The sequence below is a fragment of the Castanea sativa genome, chromosome 10 (genome assembly GCF_040712315.1).
Source record: "Castanea sativa cultivar Marrone di Chiusa Pesio chromosome 10, ASM4071231v1".
NCBI lineage: Eukaryota > Viridiplantae > Streptophyta > Magnoliopsida > Fagales > Fagaceae > Castanea > Castanea sativa.
Genome location: NC_134022.1, coordinates 1,270,794 through 1,284,454, shown reverse-complemented (window position 1 = coordinate 1,284,454; position 13,661 = coordinate 1,270,794). Strand labels below are relative to the sequence as shown.

The 13,661-nt window shown below is 32.6% G+C and overlaps 1 protein-coding gene across 1 annotated transcript; it reads right to left on the bottom strand.

Moving 5' to 3' along the window:
• Positions 1–4,504: 4,504 nt before the first annotated feature.
• LOC142611802 (uncharacterized) lies at positions 4,505–11,979 on the bottom strand. Its single transcript, XM_075783947.1, has 5 exons — positions 11,550–11,979; positions 11,313–11,443; positions 10,665–10,790; positions 10,425–10,552; positions 4,505–5,039 (listed from the first exon to the last, which is right to left on the bottom strand). Exons 1-5 carry the CDS (start codon positions 11,779–11,781, stop codon positions 4,727–4,729), a joined length of 930 nt encoding a protein of 309 aa, XP_075640062.1. The 5' UTR covers positions 11,782–11,979; the 3' UTR covers positions 4,505–4,726.
• Between the last annotated feature and the right edge of the window lie 1,682 nt (positions 11,980–13,661).

The following is a 13,661-nucleotide window of genomic DNA, read 5'->3' as shown; positions in this document are numbered from 1 at the left end:
AGGAGGATTGGGCCTAATGGGCCGCGTGTCAGATTAGAAGCCTGAACCAAGGGTTCAAATGGGCCCGGGGAGGTTCGTGCCGTATAGTTGGTATTTAGTATTTAGCATTTGGTCCTGTCCCCAGCTAAAATAAAAACATGCTGGCTCCAGCCTCCTTATATACAAATCAGCAGAATAATAAAAATTGAAAAAGAAAGCAACATTGTCCTCCTCTTCCCTGGCACAACCATTGTACGAGGAATGGGTTATGAGAATTGTAAAGGGTTTTGTCAGTTTGAAGTTGAAACCAAGATTGTGCAAGTTTATACAAACTAGAAACTATGGAATTTGACACTGTATTTACTGGGATTTGTTATTGATGTTGTGAAATTGCTGTAGGTACTAAAAACTTTAGTTTGATTAGTTGGCAAATCATGTTATTTAATCATGAAAAGTCTTCAATAGAAAACTTTTATGTTCCTACAATAAATGTTTTGGAGAGAAAATTGTTAACCTCATCATCCCAGTGGGACCCCCTATTTATACAAAGAAAAAAGGGTCCAATATTCCTAAGTGTGACTTAGTTACATGAAATTTTTGTGCAATTGTGCCTAGATTTTTTTTAAAAATTTAATTATAATTCTAAACTCTAATTTGGTGATTTTTATATGATTTTTGTGGTTTGATTTTGATTCAGTAAAGATATATTAGCCAAAAGAAACGAAGGTAGAGCTATTAAAGAAATCTATACTTTCAGATTAGCAATTATAGATGGCTAATGTTGGATTGTCATTTGTGGTTGTGGTATGAATAAGCGGTATGTTGTTTGGGTGACTGATTGAGCCAAAACAATTAACCATATTAAAGGGGATTAGCAACTTTTTCTTTCTCCTTTACCATTTGTAGTATGTATATGCCTTTTTCACATATGCTCAAGTGAAGTACCCATTAGAATTTCCTTTAATTATGATAAACATATTAATTTTTTTAAAGGAGTTCTATATTTATTAAATGATATATATATATATATATATATATATTGAGGGTCATGTAACTGAATTGACATCTCCTCATACACAAGTTGTCTGGGGTTTAGAGGAGGAAATGTTCAAATTGTGGGAGCCAGAGAAATAAGGTTCAAGTTGCAGGTTATCAGCATATTGTAATTATTTCTAAATTAAAAAAAAAGAAATATATATATATATATATATATATATATATATATATATATATATATATATATATATATATATAGTTTTCCTTGAGCTAAAGAAGTTGCGATGGAAGTGTGGAGTGGATGGTTTTTTTTTTTTTTTTTTAGTCCTAGAGTATTTTGAATTGTTTTAAATGAGTAATGGCTCCTCTCAAGCTCCTAAAGTTTTTGGTTTATTGGTTTTGCTATCTATAACTTTGATTCTTCTTTACCTAATAAAGTTTGGAATTTTCTGTAAGTGCATTTTTTTCTTCAAGAAAATGAATAGAAATCTCCCTTCACGTTCATGCTCATGTTAGTGTTCATGTTTGTACCTTTTGCAATACTCATTAAGTTGTTTACTCATTTTGTGAATTATCAATTGTAGTTAAGAAAAAAAGTATAAACACAATACTATTCAATTAAACTAACGTGAAAAATTAAATCTATTAGATTAGAAAAATACACATTAGAATGAAAGTTTCACAAAAAAATCTTGAATAGAATAAAAATAATTTTTACTCAATATTGTTTATCAAGCAATCATGTACTAATTAACAACATTCCAATCATTACGTGCATAACGGGGTGATGAAATTGTTGTTCAGTTTATTTAAGAAATGTGATCTAGCTAATAGAAATTAAAAAAATACAATAACTTTCATGCGTAGTCATGAATTATACCTTTACGTATATCTTAGCATTTTATGAGTTTTAATTTATATAAATGTATTTCATAAAATTAACAAAATTTATCATAAAACCCTTCATTGTATTTTTTAAAATCACTACATAAAAATGAGAGAAGTTTTTTTCTCCAAAAAATGTTTTCCAATCATAATATTTACCATAAAAGATCATACCAAAAAAAATTGTGCAACGCACAAGCCAATAACCAGTCTATATATATAAAAAATTAAAACCAAAACTGAGAGAAAATTCAATTAGATTCTAAATTGAATTCCAATTGTTGTCTAATTTTGCGCATCGTGTCCAATCTAAGGTTTTTAATTTTTTTTTTAAGCTTTTTGTTGCACATTTAACATAAAAAGTAATCAAAAATTATCAAAATGTACCGCTTAATAATAAAGATTATTTTCACATAATACCAAAATTTTAGAAACAAAATTGACACGTTTAAGATGTTAAAAACCATTTTGATACATTGTACAAGTGTTAAAGACTAAAATGTTAATTAAATATGTTTTTTTTACATATTTTTATTAAAGATTAAATTCTATAACGATGTCATTTAAAACCCAAGTTTTACACCGTCCAATCCCAACATGCCACATCATCTTATCACGTATTAAAGAATAAGAACAACCACACTCAATCAATTATAATACTCATCTGAAAATTCAACCAAATTGAGAATTTATTAAGATGTTATTAATTGCAATATGATGTACTAAGTTTTAAGTCTCTAAAGACAGAGGTATCGTCGGCCAAATGTAAGACAAAAGTGAAAGGGAAAAAAATTATCCTCAGCCAGTGAAGGGCAAATATCATCCTAAGTCTCTTGTCAAGCTGTTGACACCGAATTTCGATGCCAACCCCTAGGAATGGAGTCTTGGCAATACGAATGGAAAAATTTGCAAAATAGCATAATTTTAGGAAAAAATTGCTAACTAGTATCTGACCAAGCTTATTTAGTTATGTAGCACTTTTTGAAACTCGAGTTATATGAAAATGAATGAAAAACATCAAATAAAACAATTGTAACAATTAGAGAAGCTACACTACGAACTCATGTAAATCATATTAAGCATAGAAGGAGTTCATGGAAAGAACACTCACTTTGCTTAGGATCACGAGTTTGAGGTTACTTTACCGACACTTCAATGCCTACAATACTGAGATTAGATAGAGAACAAAGGAAAATTGAAGAGCACAACAATTCTTAGATAATTACAACTCAAGAACAACTTTGATTAAAAATATTTTGTAAAACCAGTTGGAAAACAAGTTTCAGCTTTAGAAGCAAGAAAGAGATTTTTTAAACTTAGAAAAAAGTGCAAAGGTGTTCGGGTGAGTTTAAAAAGATGAACTAGGGTTTAGAAATGATGGAGGCACTCTTTCTAACCCAAAGATTGAAATTATGGAGCCTTAAATATGAAAATACACAATTCTAGAATTGAAGATGTGCACGCATGCTTGCCATTTGTGGATGAAAAGTTATGATCAAAAGAGTGAGTAAATATCATTTTTCAGCATTGTTTTCAAAACGATTTAAGCATTTTCAAAGTGTAGAACCATTATTAATCTTTTCAAGTCCATTAATATTGAATTAAAAGAATGCACACTTCAATCAATCTAACCATACCTTGCCTCTTTGTCACCAAAAAAAACGTCTTATGCAATATATTGATGCAATACTCTTCTTATATGTTTTAACACTCCATTTGTTTAGCTGTAAAATAGTTTCTGGAAAACATTTTCATCATTTTACAGTGTTGGTTTTATCGTAAAATGCTAGTTAAACTAAAACCATTTTTTAGTCGACCCGTAAAAGTCAGCATAAAAGAAGTAAAATGTTTTTTGTGTTGGAAGGCTCTCTAGCTTCTCTCTTGTACAAACCCACCCTACTTTGCACAGCTAGCACCCACTAGCGGCACAACTCACAACCGGTTCCAACCCGGTTCTTCAGCTGTGAAAACACCCCTTAAAACAGAGATTAAAGAGATTAGAACAGTTCAATGAAGAGATCTCCACCTGCTTGGAGTTTCTTGAGTTGGGTTTTTGGAGATTGGATTGTGGCGGAGCTGCTTTTGGTGGATCGGAATGTGGTGGATCTAGTGATTAGATGGTTCTTGGGTTGATGTATTTTGGGTATCGTTTGGGTTTGTCCAAGGTGGAGGGGTGATGGTAGCTTGACCGACGACATAGGTGGGTTGTTTGATGGATTTCGGGTATGGGTTTCGTTTGTTAGTGATGGTTGGTGGATGGTTTGTTAGTGATGGTTGGTGGATGGTGGCCTTATAGACAGCTTGGGTTTGATGCTTCAAAAGCACCAAATAGACCAAATTTTATCCTAATTGGGTTGGAGATAGTAAAATGTTTTTACATTTTTACTATGAAACAAACTCTTGAAAATGATTTCCTTAGCATTTTCATTTAAACATCCAAATATTGTAAAATGAAAATATTTTATTGAAAATATTTTTAGTGCAATATATTTTACAGCGAAACAATCGGAGAGTAAAACCCAAGATACTACATTTGTTCTTAACATGACCAACTTTTTTAGAGGGCATCATTCACTATCTTATAAATAAAAGTTACCAGTTTCAAAGAATACCCTCATTTAAAACTAAATAGGACGAAAGGAGAATCAAACAACATATCGACCTTTTCTTATCAGATCACAACTCTCTTATTCTATAAGAATCCTATACATGAAGTTGTCACTGTGCTACATACATTCTGTTCTACATGTGATGCCATACATAGTGTTACACTCAATTGTGTACATCAGTACACATGGGATGTTACATGCTGCAATTCCAATATTGCAGAAATGAGGCCTTCAGAGGGACAGAAAAAAAGTGCTGCCTAAGAATTCAGTGCTGTGAAAATCTCTGGGATTCCAAGCCTTTTCCCATACTGCACGGCCAACCAAATGACAACAGAGAAGTATATCACAATAAAACCAGCACGCTTCAAGTAGACTGTATTGACAGCCTGAGGGAGCACCCTTGGTGACCAGATGTAGGGCAACCACGATTTCATTTGATGTATTAGCCTAAGGAAGCTGATGGTGATCAAGGAAGTTGAAAAACCAGTAACAACTCCAGCAATCATTTCCCACCTCCAATACTTGGCTCCTCCCCTGCTGGAAAACGAGGACTGTAATATCTTTATGGACCTGACATTATAAGAACCACCAATGATTATTAAATAATTAAGAAAGAAGCACTCAAAAGCCACACACAAAAACATGCACTCATGCTACTAAAAATACAGACATTTTAATTACATGATATGCTCCTGAACATTTTTGAAGAAGATGGATAATATCAGAGAATCCTTAATCAGATTTTTTTTTCTTTTTCTTTTTAAATAGAATATTAAAATATGAATATCTACAACGTTGAATTCTGGCGCAAAGACGGGAGGGGTATGAGTTTTATAGCAATATGCATCTGTAAATGGAGAAAGACTCTGATCTAAGCCCTGTAAACATATGAACCATAGAAACACTACAAAGTCTGCACCCTAGAATGTGGCTGGCAGAGTGAATTGTGGAAAGCCCATCTTTGATGGCATAAACATATGAACCATATAAGAACTCAATAAAAGTGCACCCTACAGGGGCTGGCTGGCCTTTACATAATTTCAAATGAAACAAACTGTATTGGACAGTGTCTGTAGCCACTTCACAATTGATAGAAATAAAGCAGAATTATGCCAATCCCAATTTAATTGGGAAAAAGGATTGGTTAATTTGGTGTAAACTTAAAAAAAAAAATACCAATTAAGATGATTATCTAAATGAGGAAACATAGCTACATTGCAATCTGGAAGGTATAGATAACAAAATCATCACTGAGGAAAAAAAAAAAGGTGTGGAACTACTTAAGATTATCTCCAACCAAAATAGCGATGTTCAAAGCTTTATGTGACAGTCACTGGATGAAGTTCCTGGAGAAACTTAAAATTTTTAAGTCTTTTACTAATAGGGCAAAACACATAGTAATCAATTTGTAGCTTTTTCCAGGCTCTGAATGGACACAGGAGGGAAGAAGAAGATTGAACAAACCTCTACCTTGTTAGAGCTGAAGAAAAAGCAATATCTTTATGAAAATTTTAAAGAAATAGGAAGATGGCCCTAAGATGTGAATATTATACAACACCAATGAATAAAGTGTCACATAGATGATCTCACAAAAATATTCTGGATGTGGACCCAAGATACATATATTATATCTTGATGTAGCACAAGGAGACTCCAATGACAAAGGTTAAAAATACGTGGTAGCAGGTCCAATGGCTGAAAACATGGATTTTAGGCTTGACAAGACTGAATCATGAAAGCTAAAGGTGATTGGTAACAAACTTATGATAGCAGGAATTTTCCATGGGCAGCATGTATTTGAGGGGAATTAGGGTTTGCTTGAGTTAGGATTTTAAGGTGGAAAAGGCTGGAATGAAAAATTGGATCAAAGCTTAATTACGAAGTAATAGATGAATATGTTTTAGAGTTTTGAGGTAGGGAAGAAAATCAGATCTGGTTCTTGGTTGTGAACAATAAATTGGGAGTGTAGATCTGATTTGTGGATTTGGAGAATAATAAAGGTAGGTTGTGCTAGCCTAGGGTTTCCATCCATTGGATTTTAAGGTCAGATTGTATTGTTTGGAGGATGGAGGAATTTTTGGAAATTAAATAGTAAGGTAGGAGGAGGAAAAGCAGAAGAACATAGATCTAGGCATTGCACCTAGTTTTCTTTAAGCATTACACCTAGAGTTTCTTTGCATCACGTTAAAGAAGGAATGAATAAATATTTATAGAAAACTAAATCAAACCCTGATAAAACTTGGACTCCGCAGCCTTTGCCTACTAACCCAAATTAACTAGTAAAATCCCATAAATGAGATTCTAATAACATAATAAATCCAAAACAAGACCCATGGACAAAAACTGCGGTGGCGGGTGGTTGGGTAATTGTAAAGTGCAATTTTTATTTATTTATTTATTTTGTTTAAGAGAAATAGAAATCGAGTGTCAAACAGATTTTCGGGGTGAAGAAACACTTGGATACTGTTTTAGAGAAGAATTTCACAAAACACCTAGAAAACAAGTTTCACAAAACACTTAGACAACAATGACCAAATAGGCTCTAAATTTCCAAGACGACACACTAGACAGGTAGAATACCCTTTTTTAACATTGAACAGCAAGAAAATCAAGGAGAAATAAGAACCTAAATTTTTAATGTAGAAATAAAAGCTACCAAACCAGCAACTAACCAGCCTAGAGAAATGCCTTGTGTTCCAGCTAACCTATCCAAGGATTGCACGGATTTCTCTTTGAAAGATTTATCAAAGCCCTTACATCCTACACATGACAACTACAATGATTTTTCCATAGGTATGAGTTGTCTAGTGAGTAATATAGGACATGTCAAGTTGAAGAAACAATCAGATAAAAAAGGGAAGCTTGAAGTCACAATCAAAGGAAATATGTTAAATAATCAATGTATTCATAAGGTCCCATTTGTTCAAGGATTAGAAGGGCAGAAATCAATCAAATACCATTCTCAATAAAGTCAAAGTTCAAACAAAAGATCTTGTAAAGAAGTAAGACCTTAAAGAGATGGAAACTACTGATGAGGTTAAAATTGAATAAAAAAAATATAAAAAACTCAATGCAAAGACAAAATATATAAAGGCCCAAGAGTGTTATTCCCAAGCTCATGTTGCATATTAAAGCATTTGAGGTAGCAAGGTTTTTTGCTTACTCCAATTTTTCAAGATATTGATTTTGTGAAAGATTAATAATTTAGTTGAAATGGTGGGGGGTATCATTATCATCATTGCTACCTCAAACAAAGAAAAGAAAGAAACTTAAATTCAATCTTTTTATATAATGTCAAGGATGCACTTCAAGAAACTAAGATTCTTTTTTACTTCAACACGTCAAAACTCGATGATTAGTTTTCTCCAACCAGGGGAGAATTATGTAAGCAATGAGAAGTCAATATAATATTGAATTTATTTTAAGGGTCAAGAGCAATTATATAATTTTTTTACTTACTTGACCTGGGTCCATGGGGTCTTATTTTGGGGTTTGACTATTTTATTGGGTTTTATTTGTGAGTTTAGTTCTAAATTTGGGCTTATTTATCAAAGCCCAAGTAGTCCAAATTTTATTAGGGCTGGGTATTAGTCATCTTTTTATATGGATGTAATGCTTTCTATTCTATAGCGAAGAAGAACAAGTTTTCTAAATTTTTATAAGTTATGAAACTTTCTTTGAGGTTTGTGTGATACAAACTTCTCTGAGGTGTGATGCCAAGGAAATCCTAAGTGCGATGCCTAGAATTTTATTGTTTTCCTTTTTTGTTTCTTAAATTCCCAGCTACTTAAAACCTTACAAACACACATTGGTTTGTCACCTTTCAAACCCTAAAACCCAAAATTTCAAAGCCCTAAATCACTCACCATCAAACAACCCCAAATACCCCATAAAGAACCAAACACAGTTAATGGCTGACTGTTTACAACCATGGACCAACAACCCAACTCTCAAAATTTTCCCTTCATTTCATCCCCAAGTCCTTCTATTTCTTTTTACCATTAGAAGCCCTATCTTCCTTACTATTTTCTAGCCTTTTCCCACCAAAACCAAAGCTTAAATTCCAAGCAGTCCAGAACTGCCAGACCTAATTTGGCTATATTACTCTTTTTTCCTACGTCATCCTCTCTATTTGCCATGAGATATGTTTGTAAATAGATAAGACTTAAATTAGCCACATCAATCATAAGGTTAGATATTACCCAAAAAAAAAAAATTGTTGTTTTATCCAAGATATAAAATTCACACAAAGAGACCACAGAAAATGCAATTTGTTGATCAGTGCTGCCAAAGGCTCAAAGGCTATGCCAAAGAAGAACAAGGAGATGCACCGGACCAAAAAATTGCCAAGGGCTAGTGTGTTCTGCCAAAGACAATATTTTTGGTTCTAGAAAGATTGGGAGGACACCAAAGGGAGTGGACCTGTATCAAGTAAAAAATGATATCTAACACAAAACTGCTTTTATTGATTGTTCCTCACCTTTTTTTAAGAATTAAAAAAAATATTGTGCTTATAAAAAAAATAATAATAATAATTAAAAAAAAAAAAAAACAAACAAGCAAAGAAAAAAAAACTAAACAAAATGTTGTATCAGAAATGATGCCTAACGGTCAGTCCCAAAAGGTAATGGCAGCGATGCTGCTCCACACAACTATAATATAATCAATGTTTTTATTGAATTTCAAGCCACACACCATATTGATACTCATAAATAGAAATTCAAAGTCTCTCTATCCCTCTTCCTGTATGTTGATTCGACTGCTGTTGCCAGCATAAAATGTCTGTTTTGCAAAATATTCAACCATACCATAGAGGTGGCTAAATTTAGTCCATCCAATTATACACAAATGATGCAGCAAGATCCAATCTTTTTAACTGGGCATAGTTTATTTCAATCCAAATGGAGAGGATCTCAATCCTTGCACTTGACCTTGCTAAGGTAGACTATCTTTACTTCACTACATCAATAAGTTCCATTCAACCAGAGTACGACACATGGATGCAGATCTGCTAGATGGAACATCAGCCTGGTCTGCATAGTAAATGCTTCCATTCTAATATCATTTTTCAGTGTAATATCCCTTCTATGAGCAACATGAGGGCATATGCCCTCCAAACCAAGAAAGTACAGCCAGTCTTTATCATTGACCTCAAACTCTCTTACCCAACTAATTTCATAACTTGATGATCTAATCTGATATCATGCCAGATCATCACATAGCAAGAGCCATAATTTGACATTCTCTGTCAAATAACTGACATACGCTCTACCGCAAGTCTAAATTGCAGCCCTAGAGTTCACAATTGCTTTTTACTAGAGTTTGGAAAATTTATATAACAAAAACTTAAATAGAGCAGGCAATCAGCCAACACAGCCAAAAGAAATGGAAAGGGTAACCTATTCAGCCAATTAATTATGCGGGAAATGTTGGCACGAAAACAAAAATCTGAGGGATTAACCAAAGAGTTAAATACCCATCCTTAAGAACATTAACAGTAGTTAAGTAGTGGGAAGCAGTTTTCAACCACAAGAAACTAATAAAAGCAGGTAAAGGAGAAAATAAAAAGGTTCTAGAAAATAAAGATTGAACCAAGAAGAGTGGAAAATAGAGTCTCACCAAGTTTGGAGTACGTATTATCTTTGATATCATACAAGTGTTAGAAGAAAGATCAGTACAGCCAGAAACACAGTAATAGAACACAGACAAAGAAGGAAAACTTGGAAATACCAAAGAAGAAAGAGAGAAAAAGGCAACAACAAAAAATAAATGATGAAGGATGGAGATAGATTAAGGAGGAAGAAGCCACTAGATTCAATTATCCAACAGTCCAATCAAAATGGCAAAACCACTTGGATAAAAAACCAGCAATGTGAATGAAAGAAACCCTCCATCCAAATCAAGCCACACATAGAACAAACAATTATTGGGGGGAATTTTAGGGAATCTACTTACAGGATGGAATATCGTCTAATCATCTCAATGGTAGATGGATCTTTTGCTTGGCAACTGAAAAAACCATCGTGATATAAGCTCACTTTGGAAATGCCAGATTGGTACCAGCAGTCATACGTTCTATTCACCTAAAAGCAAGTTCACAAGTGTATAATTATCCACTAATCCAAGAGAAAAAAGGAAAAAAGAAAAAATAAAGATGGCCTAATCATAGATACATAAAGCTTTGCAACCCCCTACCTTAAATTTATCTTTGGTCAACCACGCTGCACCAAAGTTAGGCCTGCAATTAAGAGGAAGGGCTTCATTTGGAGCCTCAGCAAACGCAAGCTGCGTCTGTCCTGAAGAATGATCTTTGTACTCCACCTAAAATTGTCACAAAGAAATTTTGATACTGAGCAACGTAGCTACCAACATACATAAATATACGAATTCATACATATATTCAAATGCATGTACATATACATATTATATGCGCCGATGAGCTCTAGCTCAAACAAGATGTCCTCCATTTTTTTTTAAGGAGTTTCAACTTATGGCCTCCGCTCCTGATGATAGCTCTTTATCATCAGACCAAGACAGCAAATAGTTTTTGGTATATACAGGGATTGAACCGCAAATCTTTTATACAACCATTAGAGAATTTATCAGTTGAGCTAATTGAAACACACCAATGTCCTCCATTTGATAGAACAAAGTAAAGGGTATGTATGTATGTATGTATAATTGATAGCTCAAACACTAAACTAAAGCAGCACTTGTTTTCAAAGGAAGTGGGTTTTTTTTTTTTTGGTTATTTCAAAACAAACAATAAACAGCAGTATAGGATGAGTTAGTACTGATAATTAATAAAAACATAGATAGATAGAGAGAGAGAGAGATAGATACCTTAAAAACTGAAGCCCAATAGTAATCATAGCGGCAGCGAAACTTATTGGTATGAAATGGGTAAAACACATTCTTGGCTTTATAATTTAAGAGTCCAAGTTCACACACCTGAGACGACCTAAGATCCACACCTTCAATACAATTCAATATTCATATTGCTTTAGAATAAAATTCCAAACCCATATAACCCAATTAAACAAACAAACAAATAAATAAATAATAATCATAAATACTCACTGCTGGATACAATCTTGCACTGGGAGGGCAGGGAAATTGTACTATTATCACTATCAGTTGAAGATGAATATGAAGCAACGTAAAGCCAAAGGGCAAAGAGAACAAGGATGAAAGGAAAGACGAGGCCCAGAGTGCATCGCAGTACCGCAGAGGCTACTCTCCTCCTTTTCGTCCTTCCGACTTCCACCTCCACCTCCACCTCCGCCTCCGCCTCCAACTCCTGCGAATCCATCAACACTTTACTTCTCCGATAAATCAAATTCAATGAATATGTAATGACTTTTTTTTTGGGGAGTTGAGAGTTAAAGTGCCGACCACCGGACCATTTATCCGGTGAGCGATGTTTCTGAGAGCAGAGTGAGTCCAGAGAGACTTTTGTCTGTTTTGTTGTGCCTGTGATAGCTTATTATATTAATTTCTTTTACCTTTTTCTCTCTTTTAATTTTTTAATTTTAATTTTTTTTTAACTCTTAACTCTTGTTAAAATCTTCTCAAAAATAATTAATAAATAAAACAAAACCCAAAAAAAAAAGAAAAAAGAATTCAATAGAGAGGGATTTGCAAGGATATTTTTTACCTTTACTATTGAAAATGTATCTCATCATACAGTCTTTTATGATCTTTCTATCACAATATGACTTAAGCATGTTTGTTATAAGAGTGACGTTTCCTAAGAATGTTTTATAAAATAAATTTTTACTCTTACGCTCCGTTTGTTTTGATATAAAATTTTGTGTAAAGATAATTTTTCATGTTTTCTAGTGTTTGGTAGCATAAAAAAATATTAGTCAAAGGAAAATTATATTTGGTCAACATAAAAAGTATGGCTTATTTTTAGAGGTTGTTTTCCATTAAATTTTTTGGAAAACAATTATATCTTATAGGAAGCTAAATAAGGAAAGTTAGGAGGTTGTTTTTCAACTCATTTAAAGTTGCTACCAAATATTAGAAAATGAGATAGTTTTATAAAAAATATTTTTTGAAAAATGACTCATTTTCTAGAAAACGTCATTGCTGAAACAAACAGAGCGTTAAACCTCTCTTCTTCTTTTTTATTTTTTTTTTCCTCTTTTTTATTTATTTATTTTTGTTTCTATTTAAAAGAGAGAAGTTGTAGTCAACTCATTTTATACCCAACTCAAGTCTCCGTTCCCCAATGACAATATCACTACATGTTTGTTTGAAATCCACTTATTTTGCTAAAATTGAAAACTTCTTACTAAAAATATTATATATAAAGTAAAATTTAGCTGAAACAGTAAATTGAGACCCATAAATAATATCAAAAAGTGTAGTGGATTCATGAATAGTAGGAAACTAAAGCTGAATAGTAAAATAAATTGGCAAAAATATTTTTTGCCAAATGCACACTAAGTTGTAATCTTGACTATCTATAAGAGGATTACTTTTTTTGAACTAGATTTTTATGTGATTAAAAAATACCCTTGTTAATGAATAGTAACTTCTCTTAGATATAGGGTCATAAATGTTAAATAACAAATTTTATTTTGAATTCAAAGAGAAAACTCTTAAAATTTAGGATTTTTTCCCTTTATGTTCAAAAAAGAAATTACACTTATGACTTATCTCTAAAGTTTTTCTATATATTAAAAGAGTTCAGAGAGTTAGTTATGACTTTAAAAAATACAAAATACCCCTAATCTAATTAGATCATCCTTATCTTTAAAAAATAAAAAGGGTTAAAATGTAATTCAACAAAATTCAAAAAAAAAAAAAAAACTATCTGATTAACTTAGCATTTTTTTTCCTAATAACTAGCACATACTAAACCAATAGTTTACTCATTTACAAATTTTAAATTTTAGTTCCTTAAAAGTTCATTTTTGTGTAACCTCAGTAACAATAGATAAATTTAAATTGAAAAATTATATTAAACTAAAAAAAAAAAGCCCCATTGCACGTGCGGAGCATGTGTGATGAGGCTAATCTTTTTTATTTGTTTGAAAAATAAATATATATATATCTATACTATATATAAGAAGATTCTTATTTTTCAACTGAATTTTTATGTGGTTCAAAAATACCCTTATTAACGAAGGATAACTGTGGGGGGTAAAAGGATCCTGATGGGAATGTGGGCCTTTTGGGCCG

Coding starts and splice junctions, on each gene's coding strand:
- LOC142611802 (XM_075783947.1), bottom strand. CDS start 11,781: ATGGATTCGCAGGAGTTGGAGGCGGAGGCGGAGGTGGAGGTGGAGGTG. Junction 10,553..10,664: donor TGACCAAAGATAAATTTAAG/GTAGGGGGTTGC, acceptor ACTTGCTTTTAG/GTGAATAGAACGTATGACTG. Junction 5,040..10,424: donor ATTAGACGATATTCCATCCT/GTAAGTAGATTC, acceptor TTATAATGTCAG/GTCCATAAAGATATTACAGT.